This window comes from Cyanistes caeruleus, chromosome 6 (assembly GCF_971803275.1).
Source record: "Cyanistes caeruleus chromosome 6, bCyaCae1.hap1.1, whole genome shotgun sequence".
Lineage (NCBI taxonomy): Eukaryota > Metazoa > Chordata > Aves > Passeriformes > Paridae > Cyanistes > Cyanistes caeruleus.
In genome coordinates, this window is record NC_141706.1 from 22,189,317 (window position 1) to 22,207,021 (window position 17,705).

General features: G+C 48.0%; 2 protein-coding genes across 5 annotated transcripts in view; one reads left to right on the plus strand and one right to left on the minus strand.

Annotated features, from left to right (window-relative positions):
- The first annotated feature begins 646 nt into the window (after positions 1–646).
- On the plus strand, positions 647–17,705 carry PRR33 (proline rich 33). 2 transcript variants are annotated; one of them, XM_023928954.2, is made up of 3 exons: positions 648–827; positions 6,407–6,542; positions 15,460–17,705. In XM_023928954.2, the coding sequence occupies exons 2-3, from the start codon at positions 6,522–6,524 to the stop codon at positions 17,068–17,070; spliced, it is 1,632 nt and encodes a 543-aa protein (XP_023784722.2). In that variant the 5' UTR covers positions 648–827; positions 6,407–6,521; the 3' UTR covers positions 17,071–17,705. The 2 variants fall into 2 exon arrangements, with proteins under 2 accessions (XP_086750421.1, XP_023784722.2); XM_086894295.1 differs by lacking the exon at positions 6,407–6,542 and having other exon boundaries at positions 647–827.
- LSP1 (lymphocyte specific protein 1) overlaps positions 10,108–17,705 on the minus strand; it is a 47,769-nt gene continuing 40,171 nt past the window's right edge. For all 3 annotated transcript variants that reach the window (XM_023928957.2, XM_023928958.2, XM_023928956.2), the window contains exon 11: positions 10,108–11,468. The gene's annotated coding sequence lies outside the window, so the exon portion shown is untranslated. The remainder of the gene's footprint in view (positions 11,469–17,705) is intronic.

The window sequence follows — 17,705 nt, forward strand, 5'->3', positions numbered from 1 at the left end:
CTCAACACACAGCAGCAACCTCCACTCTCCCCTCTGGGCAGGGGCTCTTCCCAGCTGCCCCTCCACATGCAAAGGGTTTTGGCTGTTCTGCAAGGTGAGAGCTTTGGGAAGGCCCATGGACTTTCCACATCCAAGGCTCTTGGAACCCAGCAGTCACAGGAACGTAAGAAGGCAGAGGCACTTGGCACACGTGCTGCCTTAAGTGCACCTGTGTGTGAGTGCTGTGTGGCACACACCCACCTCTCACTGACACTGCTGGGGCTGTGCCACACACCAGCGCCCGAGGGGACCTGGAACAAAATGTAAGGGAGCAGGAAAGCAAAAGAGCTCGTAGGCCTTTCTTAGCATGACATGAAATCATTATTTAAGTAAGGATTTCTTGGGGAGGGCAACCCCAGGTGGCTGGAGCCTGGGTGCCTGGAGTGGTTTTGCTGCCAGAGCACTCTCCACAGTTGCATGACTATTCCAGCAGAGGATTGCAGTGCCTCACACAACCCTCTGGTTCACGGTTTCCATTTCACTAAATATCCCAGGCTTCAGCTTCCCATCCCCTCCCTCCCCTCTCCCCTTGGCAGGGCTCCCCAGCAACACAGCATGTGCCCTCCTGAGTGCCTGGCAGCTCCAGCACCCCCTTCCTACCCGCCTGTAGGAGTGGAGAAGAAGTTCAGGAGCTGTGGGGCAGGCGATATTTTTGGCTCAGGTCACAGATTGATTCCTGCCCACTCTTACCCTGCTGCTTGCAAGAAAGGGTCCCCATCTGAGGATGTAGAGACAAGCTTTTAAAGCCGTGGAGTGGGAGCACAGTGCTGCAGCCTCCCAGTCACCAGGTAATGTGAATCTCCTGTCCAGCTTGTCTTTTCCAGCTGTCTGGCAGCTTATCCCCTCACCTCCCTCCTGCAACCCACCTCCAGCCAATGCTTTTGTTATTTGTCAGGTGGGAGGGGGACAGTGCATCCATCCTCAGCACCCTGGCTCCATGTGGGAGTTTGCTGGGTGGGGTGGGGACATGGGTGGGGTGGGGACATGGGTGGGCACCCTGTGCTGCTGAGAAGAGCAGCAGCTGCACGGGAACACATGGCCAGACCTGGTATCATCACCTCCACTCCCCCCTCCAGCTCTGCCCAAAGCACTAACACAGCAAAACTGCTCGGTGGTTCTGAAAGCACAGTGTGAAAGCTGGTTTGCTGTCTTCCACTCCTCGTTTCCCTCAAGCTCTCCACCAGCTGGGCATGCCTCCAAGAAATACCATATTTGCCCAAACCAGCAGCAGAGTGGGGATGCATGGGAGGGGAGGCTCCCAGCTGTTTCTCTTTTTACATCTGTGGTGGGCCCGGTTTGGCAGGAGCCTCCCCCAGCCCCCTGTGCCCACCTGCCAGCTATAGACTGTCCCTGCTGCCGATGGGTGCCACAATCCAGCCTGTCATGACAAGAGCTGGATCAATCAGCTCAAAAGACTCTGTGTGTGTGTGTGTGTGTGTGTGTGCATGCAAGTGCAGCCTGTGCTTACAGCAGGGTGCTCCCCAGCAGATGTGGACCTGGAGGCTCCCGTGGGCCCATCTGCTGCCAGCCTTTTGGCAGGAGCAGTGGGAACATCTCTCAGGGTTGCACAGCCTCCACCAGAGCAGTGCTGCTTGTGTGCACTGGCAGGGGAGCGCTCACTCAGATTTCTCTCCAAGCATCTTGACAAAGGTGAGGCTGGAACGAGCAATGGGAAGAACAGGTAGTCAGACCTCTCTGCTGCAGCTTCACTTTCAAATAGATGAGAAACAGACATTGCTGCCTGCAGTTTCCACTCAGTTCATGGACGTGTCTAGCAACTGCTCCAGACAACATCCATCTTTAGATCCCGTCTCATGTCCATGCTCTGTCTTCCCCATCACCATCCCCTGGGAGCATGGCCTTTCTGCTTAGTACCATCCCAAAGGACACCCGTGCATCCTATGGACTGCCTCTGTCAGAACACTCATGTCCACATCATGCATCTTATTTCCAGTCCCAGCATGATCTGGATCCCTCCTCCCACGGGACTGAGGGTACCTTCTCCATCCCTTGGTCAAGAGGGCTTGTCTGATCCACACATTTGCTCTGCTGTCACCTGGCTTACAACCAAAGCTCATTCCCCACAGCCCAATTTATGTTTGTCCTTCCTTCCCTTTGTGGGTCTCTCTATCCAGTTTAGCACATAACTACAGGCCCCACCAGCATTTGTTTCATGCCTTAGCCACATACCCTGCTTTTAATACATTCTCTGTCAAGTCCTTATTTCACCTCTTGATTCCATCACACAGCAGTTTTGTCCACAATCTTTTGCTGCATTTTCCTCATCAGCTTTGTCTCTTACTACTTTAGATGCTCCTGCTCTAGGATATATAATTTTTACTGTTTTGACATCATCTGCTCTCCCTGCACCTGCAGCAAGGTGACTTTTGAGGACTTCTTTTGAGCTGCCACAGCGCAGCCACACCAGCCTAGAGAGCAAGCAAACACCACCTCCTCACACTCCCTACTGATCACAGAGACCTGGTGAGGAAGAGACAAGCCCAGCTGTGCCTGCACAGCTACCAAAAGCTATCCAGTTTCATTAGGTGAGGGTGCAGCAAGCAGGTGTCATGGAGAAGCCCCTCTCTCCCACCAGCTCCAGGTTAGGGGACAGCCCCAAGGCCAAAGAGCACACATGAGGTCACAGACACGAAACAGGGTCTCAAACCACAAAAAGTCCCTCTGCCAGCTGACCCCAAGCCAGAGGCTGGCATGCTTTTACTGTGACAATATCTCCACCTGGGAGAGGGCACAGCAAACCAATGTCCCTCCTTGACCAGGAACTAGAGGCTGGAACAGAGATCTAGACAAGCTTCCATAGGTAGCCTGGCCCAATGTCACATTTCTTCTTGGTAGGTAGGAACACCCAGACTGACTATTTGAGATGGGCCACAGGAATTTATTGTGTTGCTGGGCCACTTGCAGGGAAGCTGTAATCAGCTCTTCTCATCTTTTTTGGCTTTTGGTTAACCTATTGCAGCAGCCAGTGCACGCAGGGGAGATGCCTTTACACACAACACACACACATTAGCCCAGATAATTTTTCAAACTGCATAAAGATGGGCACCTCTGTCAAAGGCTTGTGTGTGTGCTTTGTTTGGGTTTTGTTTTTAAAATATCTTTTCCCTGTGCTCACTGCACACCAGTCAGCAGGCAGCAGTTTCATGGATCACTGCCTCCATGGCTGGTTAATACTCAGCCAGCAAGCTGAAATAGCACTGGAAAAGTTCATCTGAAGACTTCTACAGCCCTGGAACTCTAAAATCCTACATGTTCATTAAAGCCTACAGAGTTTGTAAATAAAATCAGCTACATCCTTCCCATAAAACTGGTAGTCTGTCACAGCCCAGGAGAGATCTAATTTCTGAGATAAAGCAACACCTATCCCCATCTACCTGTTATTCTCCAACATTGAAGAAATGGATCTGCTTCCATTTGGAGCTCCTGAGGTCCTACCTCACCCCGACTTGCCCATGACTCCTTCATGGTAGAGCTACAGAGGAACTTTCACTGACACCTTCTGTCATTCAGAAATGGTGAAGTTATCCAAAGTGAATTTTGTTATGAGGAAAATGTGTTTTACTTGAGTTTGCAGTTTGAATGATTCTTTATTCCTCCTCCTCTCCAAAGTCATGTTTGAATGCTTTCAAAACTACATTTTTTTACTCTTTTGCATGATATAGGTATTTTGGGTTTGGCATGTTTGTCTGCTTCTACAAATAACAGCCTTGAAATAATTGAAGGTATCCAGAAAAATGTATTAAGCTGACTGGGAAAGTGTGGGGATGTGTTTTTCTGTTTTGTGACATTCAGTTATAAACCTTTTACCATGATTCAGGGCAGAGGGGAAATGGGAATCACAAAAGCCATTTAAGAAAGCAAAGTAAATTTTACACAGTTCCCCTATGCCCTTTCTTCTCTTTATCCCACCCCAGAGAAAGGAATTCTGCAGAGGGGTTTATTCAGCAGTTCAAGGTTAGAGTAGATGCCCTATGTTCATTGAACACTCTTTCCAAGTTAATTGAAGTAGCTGTCAATAAAAAGGAAGATCAGATAGTGGCTAAGTAAGTACATTCAGAGAAAGGACAGAATATAAATACATATATATAATTATTTTCTGTTCCTGGGCAAAAACCAATGACATGTTTTATGCAGCCAGTCAAGAAGAGATCAGAATAGCCTTAAACTTTATAACCAGCTCCTCTGAGTATTAGCAGACCATTGTCATTTTAGTGGTAATAATGGGAACCTGGGGAATTTGAAACAGCCCAAAGGGGCTGAGCAAAGACCATCTTTTCTCCCTGGCTCCTCTAATACCATCCACTTGGCACTCAGGCTCAGGATCTCCATCCTTGGTTGCCTCTCCTTTCCCCAGAAGTGACCTGGTGCAGTGTTTGCCATGCACAGTGATGCACCTCTTGCAGCAGCCATCCAGCTAACAAGGAGAGAAAACAGTTGCCAAGCTGTGGTTTCACCTGCCTCAACCTTGGAAGGTGTCTGGGGAACCTCATGATGCCAACACCTTCTCCTGGTTGTGGTATCATGAAATTGCAGAAGTTCAGAGGCATAAAAAGGAGAATAAAAGGCAACAAACAAGCATTCTCTTATTGATGACCACATTACACCTCCATTTAGCTTCTTGGTACTGCTGTTCTCCTCCTTGCACCTGGTGGGAGGGAGTCAACCAACAATTTCCGTGGAGGTCTCTAGCATGTCATCCCTTTTGTGAAACTTGGTTGGTAGAAATATTTGCCTGTCTTATCCCCTCTTAGCGTGTAAGAGCAGAAACTCTACATCTTTGGTAAGAAATAGGAAGGGATCTGACCACTCCCTACTTTAGCATGTGCAAACACAAGCCAGCCCTCCATCATTCATACAGTGCATGCTGTAAATATCTGCATTAGGCTGGCATGGTTTCAGTGGTGACACTGGCAGAGCAGGGAACAATGTATTCTCCTTGGGCATTTCTAAACACTGTTAAAATATTCTTATTCAGAATATGGAGTTTCTTAAGTTTCCAGTTGGGTTGTTATTGCCTGGGTTTTGGGGTTTTTTCCCCAGAAAGATCTTCAGTGTTGGGGACACACAAAATCATTAGCACTCCTAAAAGAGAAGGGCATTTTTATACATTGAAGCTGTCAGAGAGAAATGAATTACATAAGGGTATTTGTATGACGGACTGAGCACCTACCCCAAATCCTTCCAGAGGTCTCCATTGCAATAAGGAGCAGCATGACCTGCAGAGCCAGGCAGGATCTCACCAGTCATCAGGGAGGAAGAAAGCAAATGGAGAGCTCACCTCTGACACTCACCCCAAAGCACCAGCACGTACCCCCTTCCCACAAGAACCAGCCTCATCAGATGGGCCAGACCCCTGATGGATGAAGGACGAGCTTTGCTACCTTGATCCATGACTGAGTAACTCAGATTAGAGAGGAGTCCATGAGTTTAGGAGGGAGAAGCAGAAGGAATTTGCCTTCAGAGCTGGCTTTGTGGCATAGCTCACCAGCATCTCAGAAGCCGTATGAAACAGGCCAAGTTTAACCTGGGCAAAAAGCACCTTTGTAGATCTCCAGGAAACTGCTCCCACGTGCCCCCATCTTCCTAGGAGCATGTTTAACCCCACAGCTGCCATGGCACTCTCACTTAAAGGCTCCTGAAAGGCTCTGAAAAAGCAGAACCTAGGAAGTCAGCTGGAATGCAGGATGAGATGCCTCAAGGCCAAGAGGCAGTAAGCACCTGCATGATGTCTGAGCAGCTCACAGGCTGCCCTGGACAAAGGCTGTAATTGGTGCCATCAGCTCACTTGAGCAGTCTTAGCTGAGATCTTTGAGTCAAACTGCACATAAACCCCTCAACCAAAATTCACCAAACTAATCAACACCAAACCCTCTCTGCTCCCAGTGCAGCATTTTCCACACTTGCATCCTCTGCACATAGCATGTCCCTTGCCAGGAACAAGTAAGGACAGAGTTCGGTCTCTTCCTCTCTCAGGAAGGTAACAATCAAAGCACTGCTCCAAATTTGCATTTTGCAACCCTGACTTTTGCAAAACAGTAAATCTTACCAGCCAACTTGAAAAGCCTCCAAATGGTTTCATCGCCTGGAGCTACTCTGCTAGAATAGCTGCCCTGGCAACATCTCCATCCTCTGTCCTTCACCTCTCCAGTACTTGAGATGCTGAACTTTGCAGAGCCAAAGTTGGGAGCACGCAACGGTGTTACTCGATAGCCACTCCTCAGGCTAATTTTAGGTGGTGGAACTTCTCATGCTTTCAGAAAGTCCCTCTATTTAATTTTGAGAAACCTCTCGTACTTAGTGGCTACCATAAACATTTTTCTATCTGATGCTTTGAACTTACCTACAGGGCTCTAGAAGTCACAAGCAACCAGCACCTGACACGATCTCAAAGGAACAATCTCCTGTTAATTTTGTAAACCGGACTGAGTAACATGATGCTCCCAACATGCAAATGATTTCAGATGGAAACAAATTACACATCAGTAAGTAATATATTCTTTTTTGGTTTTTTTTCCAGTTCATATTTATTTCTGATTTTTGTGGCAGACTGTTCCTCCATCACTCATTTGTTTGCTCTGGGATATGTCCTTGCTGCATCTGCTTTAGAGGCACAATCCCTGTGGGATTCAGGAGTTCTTGCTTGGACACCCTAGATCTAGGCTAAGTATCTCCCTCCAAAGACAATGGATCAGAGGTTTGGCCCTTCAAGATAGAGGCTGGGTCTCATCCTCACACTCTTTACACTTAAATGGTTGAGACAGGTTGACAGTGAGGATAATGACTGAGCAGCAGGATGGGAGTCAGGACCAAAGCCTGGAGCTGCTGTTTTGTGTCCCACTCACAGACACTCCACAACCTTGGGGAAGACCCACCCGCCCAACCAAACAGCTCATTGAATAATTACATTTGCAATTTGCTGCTTTCCTGCCTTAAAGTGCTCACTTGTATAAATCCCAATGGTATATCCCCTTACTTTTCCTCAACCTTTCCCCAATCTTCCCATCAGCGTCACAAGTCCCAAGTCCATGACCCCTTGTTTCTGTTTATTTAATGCCTGTATTTATCATTGCTAAGCCACGACTTCTGAGAGTTATCCAGAAGAGACGAAGCACCTTTCTGAAAACTTGTGATCTAAATCAAATCATTCCACTGCAACCAAAACCCTCAGGGGACTCAGTGCAAAATCCCAGGGAAGTCACCTGTCTCATTACCAGGAGCCTTGCAACGGTTCCACTTCTATAGTAAATCCTAGATCCAATGGCACTTTTGTCAATGTGAAATACATTTTTTCTCTTAACCTGCTTCTATACAGATATATAGATATATATGTGTGGACACAGGCATAAAACGCAGTGTCAGGGGAAGTGTCTTGAGCTGGCAAGGAGCTACCAACAGACCAACCTCAGAACCTCGTTCCACAGCCTATCAGCTGCCACCTCAGTATTTATAGCTGCCCTGCTCTTTGAGCCTGTTTATTTTCCTTCCCAAAGGTGGTGGTGGTGGCAGGAGGCAAAGCTCTGACATTCAGGCTCAGGTGTCCCTGAGGCTGACCTTTCCTTCAAAGAGCAGAAGCTGCAAACACATTTCAAGGAACAAAGTCATTTGGAAACTCTAGGCTCTTGTGTCCATTACCACGCCAGAGGCCAGTGCAGAGCTGCAAGCAAGGGTTGAGCAGAAATCTGTTAATTAACATGCACACGTATAGATTAGGATGGATGCAAAAATGAGCCTGCAATTATTTTATACCTGGAAAGAGACCCGGTGAAGTCCACCCCCATTCTCAAGGCAGAACAAGTGCTACATAAAGACATATATTCAAAACAGACTTGAGTTTTCCATTATTTAAGTTTCCCCCAAGTTTAAAGAATGCTGTTTTATGGCATTGCAATAGTCACGGACCATGTTTTTCAATCCCATCTTGCATACATTCATGTAGAATTCATCTGTTAAACCCTCTAGTGAAAAAAGCAGCCCTGAAGGGGCTTTGTGTGAGAACACAGAAGGACAAGGAGCACATTTCAGTATCACTGGAGCTCCCACAGATTTATTCCAGAGCCAATACTGCCACAAAATCATGTTCACCTTCTGCATAATCTAGACAAGATGGGTAAAGAAAAAATTATAGTGAAGCAACACATCAAGGTACAACCCCAGTTCAGAGCACTGAGAGCCCACACAGGGGTTCCCAGTCCCTCTTTTTGGGCGCTGCCAGCCTGCCAAGGGGATGGTAATTTGGGGAAGCATGGCAGCACAGGGGATGAAGGCAGCCAGCAGACACAGGGACCAGGAAAACATTACCCTCCTCCACCAAGCTTTGAGGTTAAGACTAATCCTGCAAGACTCAGTGTGACAGTTCGTCCTTGTTATGCTCAAAATGCAGCAGTCTCAGGAGAAGACAGAGCTAAGGACTCATAGCAAAAGCCTCTGAGATGCCAGTGCTGCAAAAACCACAGTGCTGCGAACAGTCAACAGAGCAGTACTAGCACCAGACCAGTAACTGCTGCAGAGTGGCACCAGCCTGCTCTCCTTTACTCACAAAAATCAGCCACAGGTCCCTGCAGGTTCCTGCTGGGAGAAGAGATGAGCCTCCATGCTATCATCCCCTCTTAGCGTTGCCCAAAATGCACATCCAGCATATCTGGGCTGCAGCATCTCTTTTTTTCTTTTTGGGGAAGATGGGGAAGGTTTCTCAATTCTGGTAGCCCCACTGCCAGTCCCACTCAGCACCATGTGCACACCATGTTACTTTGGGAGGAAAAACAGCACACCATCAAGTTAATTTAGCTGTGGAAACCTTTCCCCTGGCTGATATAATACCTCATAAAGAGCTGCACACATTTGCTCCAAGCCAGTTCTCTCCCTGGCTCCTGACCACCACTAGAGAGCTCTGGTCTCCCATAACCTGCTCACTTCTCTTCTGTCACCACAACCTCAATTACAGCAGTTGTTTATTGAAACCACATCTAGGTCCCTGTGGGCTTTAAGTGGAGAAAATACACTCTGCAAATTAACCCTCCTTAGAGAAGGAATCTCACACAAACAGCCTTTGGGGCCTTCTCTGCCCTCTGCAAACTGGCAGGGCACAGGAATAGTAACTGGAGAAGTTTTCAGCCATTATTTCCACCAGCCAGCTGCAGAACTGTGTTGAAAAATTGCTGCAATCAGTTTGCACACATGCAAATAGTGTTATTTTCACCTCAACCCAGAGTATCTCTATGCACCACACTGCTACCGCTCCAGCCTTGCTGGAAAATCCCAGCATAGCAGAGGAAGGGCTGAAGGGAGGAAAAAGGGGCCATGCTGCTCAGTGCTTTGAAGAACACAGGACTCCTTGAATTCCTGCCTCCCAGAACTAAAGCAGAGGATGGAGAGAACAAGGGTACCAATCAGCAGAAAGATAAGAGCAAGAAGTTACATTGGAATTATCTCCTTCCTTACCTACACTTTTCTAAAATGTTAGGATAGCAGAAACTCTTCATTGTCTCTGCACCATAAAAGCGTTATTACTTGGAAGGTCACCCCCATAAAAAGGTTTTTCTATAAAAGGTAGATGGTTCCAGATAGAGCCATCAGCTCATTAGTGTGCTGGGTTCCAGCACAGACAGCTATACTGACCTTATTGAAGCTGGATTAGCAGGATACAGAGGAAGACTTTTTCCCCTTTTTTTTATAGCTGACATGACCAGTGATTTTGGTTGAAGCCTGTGATGTTGCTCAGGTCTATTACCTGGGGAGCTAAAGCTCTGTGCTTCTCCTAGCTGATCACACTCCCCAAGAAGACTCTGCAGGCTGCTCCACTGCCCACCCAAGCACTGCTCCTTCCCCCTTTACAGGCAATTACTCCCCATGAAAAATGCAAAATAACAGATGTAAATGGGGCAGGCACACTGAAAACCCCTTTCCTGCATATGTCAAGCTCCTTTTCTTCCTGCCACTCAGGCTGATGCTTCCTCTCCTCCACCTCGCATTCAAGCAGAGTTTCAAGGTCTTGGAAAAACAGCTTTGCTACAGACTCCTACATGAACAAAATTCTCAGAGTTGCCATCATTACAACATCTTCTTCAAATTTTATTAAATGCTTACAAAAAAAAAAAAAAAAGAAAATCAAGGGGGCAGAAAGTTTTAAGCAGAAAGCACACTGATGCAGGAGGAGAAACAAGCTGTCCTCCCTCCAGGAGGGTAGAAACAAGTTGCGATATGATGCTGACATGGGAAGAAAGTAGGAATGATACTAAAGTGGGGATGGGGGACATGTTAATACCATGAAGTATGAAAACATGGGAGAGTTTAGAAACAACCCTAGAAGCTGATATGCAGACCCCAGGCCCAGAAATGCCACTCGTGAGTGACTCAGTTTCCTCAAGTTCACAGCAAGCCTTGGTCTCCACAAACAATTCACTAGGATGCCATTTCACCAAGATCACTTCCAGCAGCAGCCATTTCCCAGATATCCTGCTCAGCTTCAGGAACATAGCTTGCAAGTTATCAAGGTGCCACCACATCTAACTTTTAGAAGTGTTTCAGTCACCAGCATTGGAGTCCACAGATTAGAGAATAAGCAAATCACTTTCCCAGAGAAGGGAGATAACAGCAGTGGTCAGTGCTCCTCACCTGGGAAAGGAGATCTCCAATCCATCTTAAAGGAAGGCAGCAGCAATTTGAAACAAAGCTGCTATTGCCCTACTGAGACAGGAAAGTGGCAGGAACATTTTGGCATGGGTACATAACTGTGATTAAAGAATGATCTGGGAATTAAAGAAAAAAAACAAGACTAGGTTGAATGCAATTTGATGTATGCAGAGACCAGTAGATGGAAGCCCCTCAAAGCAGATGATGTAGAGGGACAGAGGCTGCATCATAAACAGGGGAAGACTTTACCCACAGCTGGTACCAACAGAGTGACAAGGGGTCCTTGCACTCTCATCACACTCTCCTTGCAATCTTTTTACACTCAGGACCTGCCCTCCTTTCAAACACCAATTCTTCACCAGATTTCAAGTTCCCTTCTCTGCCACCACCCAGCCACCAAGGGCCACAAAAGGAGAAATTCTTAATCACATAACAAAAGCCTTGCCTGCTCAGCAGGGCAGCAGAGCCCTCTCTTAAGGAGAGAGAACAGAGCCTCATCTCCATAGCAGAGACACATTAAAAAAAAAAAAAAAAAAAAAGAAAAAAAAAGCCAAAGAGTCACGCAGAAAGTTAAAAAAGGGGTGAATTTTGTCAGCTGATGTAGTTCCTTTCTTCCGTCTGGAGGCAGGGTGGGACACTGCTCAAACCCCAAGAGGAGGCAGGCAGTACCCAAAGCAGACTGACAGCAGTCAGGAGTAGAGAAACATCCTTCAATTATCTTCTGTGGAGCAGAGGAAATAGTGGCGTGGAGGCTTGCGTTGAGTCGGGACCAAGCTCAGCTGCAAGACAAGAAAACACAATGTTATGGACACCATTTGGCCCCTCATGAGCAATAGCCTGGGCTATACAGACACTCTGTCTTCTCTAGCAATTACAGGTGGGTTTCTCCCACCCATTTTCACAAAGCCCTGTGAATCAGCCCACCCATAAGGTTTCAGCATAACTGAACCGTGCTGGGAATGTCCATGCCCGTGGCAGAGGAGATGCTGCACACCCAGCAGGGCTCATGGCTGCACTCTTGCCATGCTGTCTCCCACCCCAAGGAGATTTGCAGGCTTCCTCCCAAGCTGATGAAAGCCACTAAAGCAGAGTGTCCCCCCAGCCCCTGATGCTCTGTTTGGGACCATCTGCAGCAGTGCTGGGCTCCTGCAGCTCTCCCTCCATCTGCTCCACACACGACAGCTGGTGCAGCCGAGGGACTCCAGCACACAAATGACTTTTCCATCACCTGATAAATGACTCCTGCATGCTGACATTCTCCCCATTATTCCTGATTTGGGGCTGATTGCTAATGGAGCCAAGTCAGGAGAACAGTTGGGGTCCAAGAGTAGGTGAGCATGCATCCACCCATGGGAACTCAACCAGAAGCAGTGAAACTTAACCCTTTGAAAGCCTCTTGACCTCTAGGTTCACTTCATTCTAGCTTATTGCAAACCCACACAAGTGTCCCAGGCAGTGGCTCCCCTCTTGCCCCCTGGTTTTCAGCTCCAGCCTTGCCACTGGCAATAAAGCAAGTCTGTATGTCCCTTTACTTTTGTTTCATTAGGTGGCAAGGAGGAAAACAAACTTGTTGAGAATTTCTCCTGAGCACACAAAGCTCTGAAGGAGACTCAAAACAAAGCCAGGCTTGACAAGAAAGACAAATAAATTAACAGCTGATTTCCTTTTGCTGTCTCTTAGCATCTCACTGCTCCATTAGTCCAAGCACACAGATCCCAACACAGTCACATGCCATGGAAGCTACCACCCCATAAGGACTCAAGACCCACAGCACAGCAGATTTCAAGTCAGATAGAATGCTGAGATAGCAGCAAGAGTGATTTTAAGAGCACAGACTATTGTAAGAGACAACAAATCCTGAGGTTATACAGCATGAAGCAGCTTCTGACTTTGTGAGCAGAGGGATTTTCCTGGTGTGTGCATACTAAACTTTCCACTCTGAGAGCCCCCATGCTCTCCTCAGTAGCATCTGTCAGTTTGCAGCAAATCCCAGGCAAGATCCTTCAGACTCGTGGGGAGCTGCATTTTTCTGGAGTGCAGCAATCCATAAGACAAGGAAAACACTCCAAGAGCTGATCAGTAGCTGGGAAGTTCACTGCCCTACCTCTTTAGTATTCCCTACACTAGCCTGAAGCAGGTCAACCTTATAAATCTGGTTTACCAGTGCTACTGCACCATAGCTCATCTTGTAGTACAGTCTGTCCATGGGACCACATTAAACAGCAGCAGATTAAGTCATTCCACAATAAATCCTACCATGAGGTGCATGTATTTACTCACCCTTCAGCAGATTTTTAAAAAGGCACAAAAAAACCCACAAGCAATTACCAATTCCTACACAAACAGAGCCAGAGCAGTGTCACAAAAAAACCTACATGTCCCTCTAACTGCGACATTTTAGCTTTTTGACCCAGAAGAACCTAAAATACCTATGAGGCTGGGGAGGAAAGCAGGTATATTACAAAGGAGTAGGCTCTCAGCCTTTTTTTGGAACAGTGAAGACTTGCCTCTAAGAGTAGCTCCTGGAACAAAGCAAATCCTAATGACAGCCTTGTGCCTAAGGAATGAAGCTGATAAGACGCTGGGCACGTCCAACAGTTGTCACCCCCAGCTGACACAAATCCCCTGCAAGCCCCCTCACAGAAAACAGCAGGTTTCTCATGCCTACAGCTAAAGTAAATCAGAATGGCTTGAATGGGACCTTTAGTTGAAAGGGACCTTTAAAGGTCATCTAATCCAACACCCATGCAATGAACAGGGACATCTGCAACTAAATCAGGCTGCCCAGACCCCCATCCAGCCTGACCTAGAATATTTCCAGGGACAGGGCATGCACCACCTCTCTGGGAAACCGGTTCCAGTGTTTCACCACCCTCATCATAAAAAATTCCTTCCTTATGCCTACTCTGAATCTACCCTCTTAGTTTAAAAGCTTTACCCTTTGTCCTATTGCAACATGCCCTACTAAAATGCCTGTCCCCATGTCTCTTATGAGCCACGATTACATATTAAAAGGCCACAATAAAGTCTCCCTTTCTCCAGGATGAAGAACCCTAACTCTCTCAAGCCTGTCCTCATAGGAGTGTTCCATCCCTCTAATCATTTCTGTGGTCCTCCTCTGCTCCAGCAGATCCATGTCTTTCCAGTACTGAATGCACCATTTGCTAGATACTGCCTATACCCTGCCCTCTACTGCCTCTGCTCTGGAGGGCAGCTCACCCACCATGGTGAGGGCTTGACCTTGAAGCTTTTGAGCTCAACATGCCACCTCTTCAGTGCTTTTATTTGCTACTGCTGCCTTTAAAAAGAGAAAAGTCATCCTTCTCCCCCCCTCCCCAACCAGTTCTGGCAGACACATCACCTGCTTGCTGGGTATGGATCCCCTTCCCAGCCCAGTGCTGAGAGCAGCAGTGCAAGCCCAAAGCCAGCACTGGGCACCCAAGCACAAATAGCTGTTCTGCACTTTTCACAGTTCTGCTCAGGATAGTTTTCCTGCACAGTAGGTATCATGTTACACACCCACACTAACCAGAGCAGGCTGGGAGCCACCAGGAACAAACACAGCACATGAAATAAACAGCCCCCCTGGGCAAGCCTGACATCACCCTGCCCTCCTCCTCCTTGTTTCAGGATGCTCAGCTGCATCCAGCACCAGGGATTAAGGGGCTCGATGATTTATGCCTCATTTCATAGCAAAACTCAGCAACTCTGTGCTGAGCAAGAGCCAGGGTAGAGTCAGATTTCCTTCCTGGGGCTGCCAAAGAGTCACTGCAGGTCAGAAGCTGTTTGGTGCTCCCCAGCTTGCTCATAAAGAGAGAGAACTGAGACTAGTTTTATCTTTGTATGCCCAACACAGACCCTTAGCTCCACTGTGCTCACCTGAGCAGTGGTCACAGAGCTCCACTGGCCAGCACTCCCCAGAAAGGAGGCAGTGACGAGTAAGAGCAGGAAAAGCAGCCAGGCATCCCTGCAGGAGCAGCCCAGCACTGGCCAAAGGGCTCCAATTACTATTGGAGATCAGACCTGACACAGAGCACAATCCATTTCTACTTCACTCAGGAATGAGAGATAAAGGCAAGACAGTGGCAAAGCTTCCCAGGGGAATGAGAAAACTTGGTTTTATCTTGAAGGAAGATGTTGTCCCTGTGCTTCATGCAGCGAGAAAAGACCAGCCAGAGTCAGCGTTGTGACAAAGCACTTCCTCACCAATAAACAGAGCTTCTGAGAAGCCTTGTATTTCACAGGGGTGTCTTCATGCCAGCTGAAATGAATCAAGGCTAGTGTTGACTTTGATTCAAATGACACATGTAGTTTATGGCTGTTCTGTTGTATGTAACATTGTATCAGAGTATTAATAACTGAAATTTGGAAAGCCATGAAACATTCCTGCTTTTTGCCTCTGGAGATGTTTCAAAGCTTCAAAATTTCAAACCCACTTTGTTTCCCTTGACATTTCCTTCCAAATCCCATTAGGACTTGCCAAGACACGAACATCTGGGGTCCCCAGGAGCTCTCACTGTGCTAATGCCAGGAGCAGAAGGGCTCCAGGTTTGGCAACAGAGCTTCCCCCAGGACATCTCTTGCCCTGCCACACCCACCCTCAAGACTGGCTGAGGTTACCTCAGGAGAGCAACAAAACAAAGATGGATGCTCTTCTCCCACAGTATTGACTCCATACTCACAGCTTTTAGAGAGAGGAAGAGGAGGACTTGTATATCAATATTTCAGAATCTAGCCCACACCAACTCTAAACTTGGTCTTTTCTTGCAGGAAATGACAATGCTGATAACAGTATCATCCTCCACCCAGTCTGTTTCCCAGAACCACCCCCTTTCTCCCCCTCCCACCCTACCAAAGCCTGGGAAGGACAACCTGCGGCTGCAGCGGCTGCTGAAGAAGGCAGCCAGGAAGAACGCCATCCTCACCTCAGAGCAGGGCAAGTCCTTCCGCTCCAGCCTTTCACCTGTGAACGAAGCCAGCCCCGACCAAGAGTGTGCTGAGAGTGCTGCCCCAGCAGAGCCCCCTGAAACCACAGCACCCCCCTCTGCCCCCCTGCCAACCCACCTCTCCATCAGGCCCGTCAGCCACCGTGCCCCCTCCCCTTTCCGAAAGGGGAAGCCTTTCGCACTGAAGGTCACCGAGCAGCGGCGCATCGCTGAACATGTCAAGCTCACAGCCTCCTCAGCCATGCCCCTGCTACAGAAGCCAGGAGCACCTGAGACTCCACAGCAGCCTCAAGGCATGGGTTCCCACCTTCCCTCTCCAACTGACCCTTCATTGTCTGTTCTCCCCCAGCCTCCTCCTTCCAGTACACCCAGTACAGAACAGGCACCAGGGGTTACCTACGTCACCAGGGTGAACACTTATTTCCACAGCGTCAAGCCCCCCAGGGCTAAGACTCCCACACCAAACCCAACCCAAGGAGCTGTCAACCACGAAGACAAAAGGCCTACCTCCCCAGCATGTCAAACAAGCAGCTCTGAACCATCTCCAGAGCAGACACCCACCTCACTTAAAGACAGCAAGGTCACTCCCCCCTTGCCAAAACCTCCCCTCCTTCCTGCCGCAGAAACAGAGCCTCCTGATCAAGCTCCCAGACCTGTTCCTACTGAGGAGCCCAGCACCTCTGATGCCCACATCAATACAACCCATGGAAGTGACACTAAAATATCCAGATCCACGACAGCTCCTGAATTGCCCCAGCAAGACAGAGACGTGCTAAAACCATCAACATCCAGCGCTCCCTGGAGGCAAACACGCCCAGCGACGGCAACTCCAGCACAAACTGATGGTACTGGGTCCACATCCACAGACACCAAGGCAGAACACGTCCCTGAACCTCAGATGACTCCTAGCTTACCCAACACTGGCTGTCTCCCCAAGGCTGAGCCAGCATCATCATCAGTAGAAGCACCAAGACCTCCTGGGAGTGGTGCCAGTGGCTGGCATCGCCTCAAGAAGCACTTGATGGTGCAGCCAGAAGCAACTAACTTCCCAGAATCTGAGCCAGAAAAGCTGGGACAGAAGGAAGGGAAAAAAGAGGATGCTGCTCAAGCAGTCATCAAGCAAGACTCCATGCTGGTTAAATCAAAAGCCATGAGAATGTGGGATGCCATTTTATACCAGGTGACACTCACCAAGGAGAGGAAGCAGCAAGCAGAGGAGAAGAAGCCACAGAAGGAAGAAAGCGTCTTTCTTCCCCGCCGCTTGCCCATCCTTCTACACAAGCCACGTTTTGATGCCCGGAAACTGAAGGAACTGGCTGCCAAACCCATGACAAAGATCAGCACAGTGTTCGAGCTGAGCCGCTTTCGACCCAAAGGGGCCGAGGAGCACACCAAGAGCTTTAATAGAACGGCATCAGGGTGGTCGGTCAACTGAAGCCAGGCTGCTCCACCCCTCTGGACATGCACCAACCAAGAGGACACCTGTGACCAAGTTTACTGCCCAGTGGAGCCAGGAGTAAGGAAAAAAGGAAATTAAATAAAACCCCTCCAAGCCAGCAGCCCCATGCTGCAGGTTTAAGGGTTACTCTCCATACATTCAAAAGCTCAAATACATAGCTACCACATCCACAGGTCACAGGAAAACAAACATGTTTGTTTTAAAAAGAGTCAACAACAATCACTGGATGAAGTAACAGAGTGAAGAGGACAAACTGCCTATAGAAAAAAGACCAGTTTTGAGTAGGATAATGGAATCTGAATTTTTTTTGCATTTATCTAAGACAGAGATAGATCCTAGGAACAGCAGCAGTTGAACAAAATGGAAACTCATCCTTTTACCCAAGGCACAGAGAACAGACAGTAAGATATCCTGCTCTCACCAAGCAGTTCCTCTGCCTAACAAAATGGGCAGCTTCTGACAACCTCCTAGGCCAGTCTACTAAACACTAATGCACAGAAGAATAATTTTGTTTTGGTAATCAAGTTCTGTTATGTATTTTACCATGTTTTCACCACAATAGCTGATGGTTAATGTTTCCACAATAACCAACAAGACCTTGCTTTAGACCA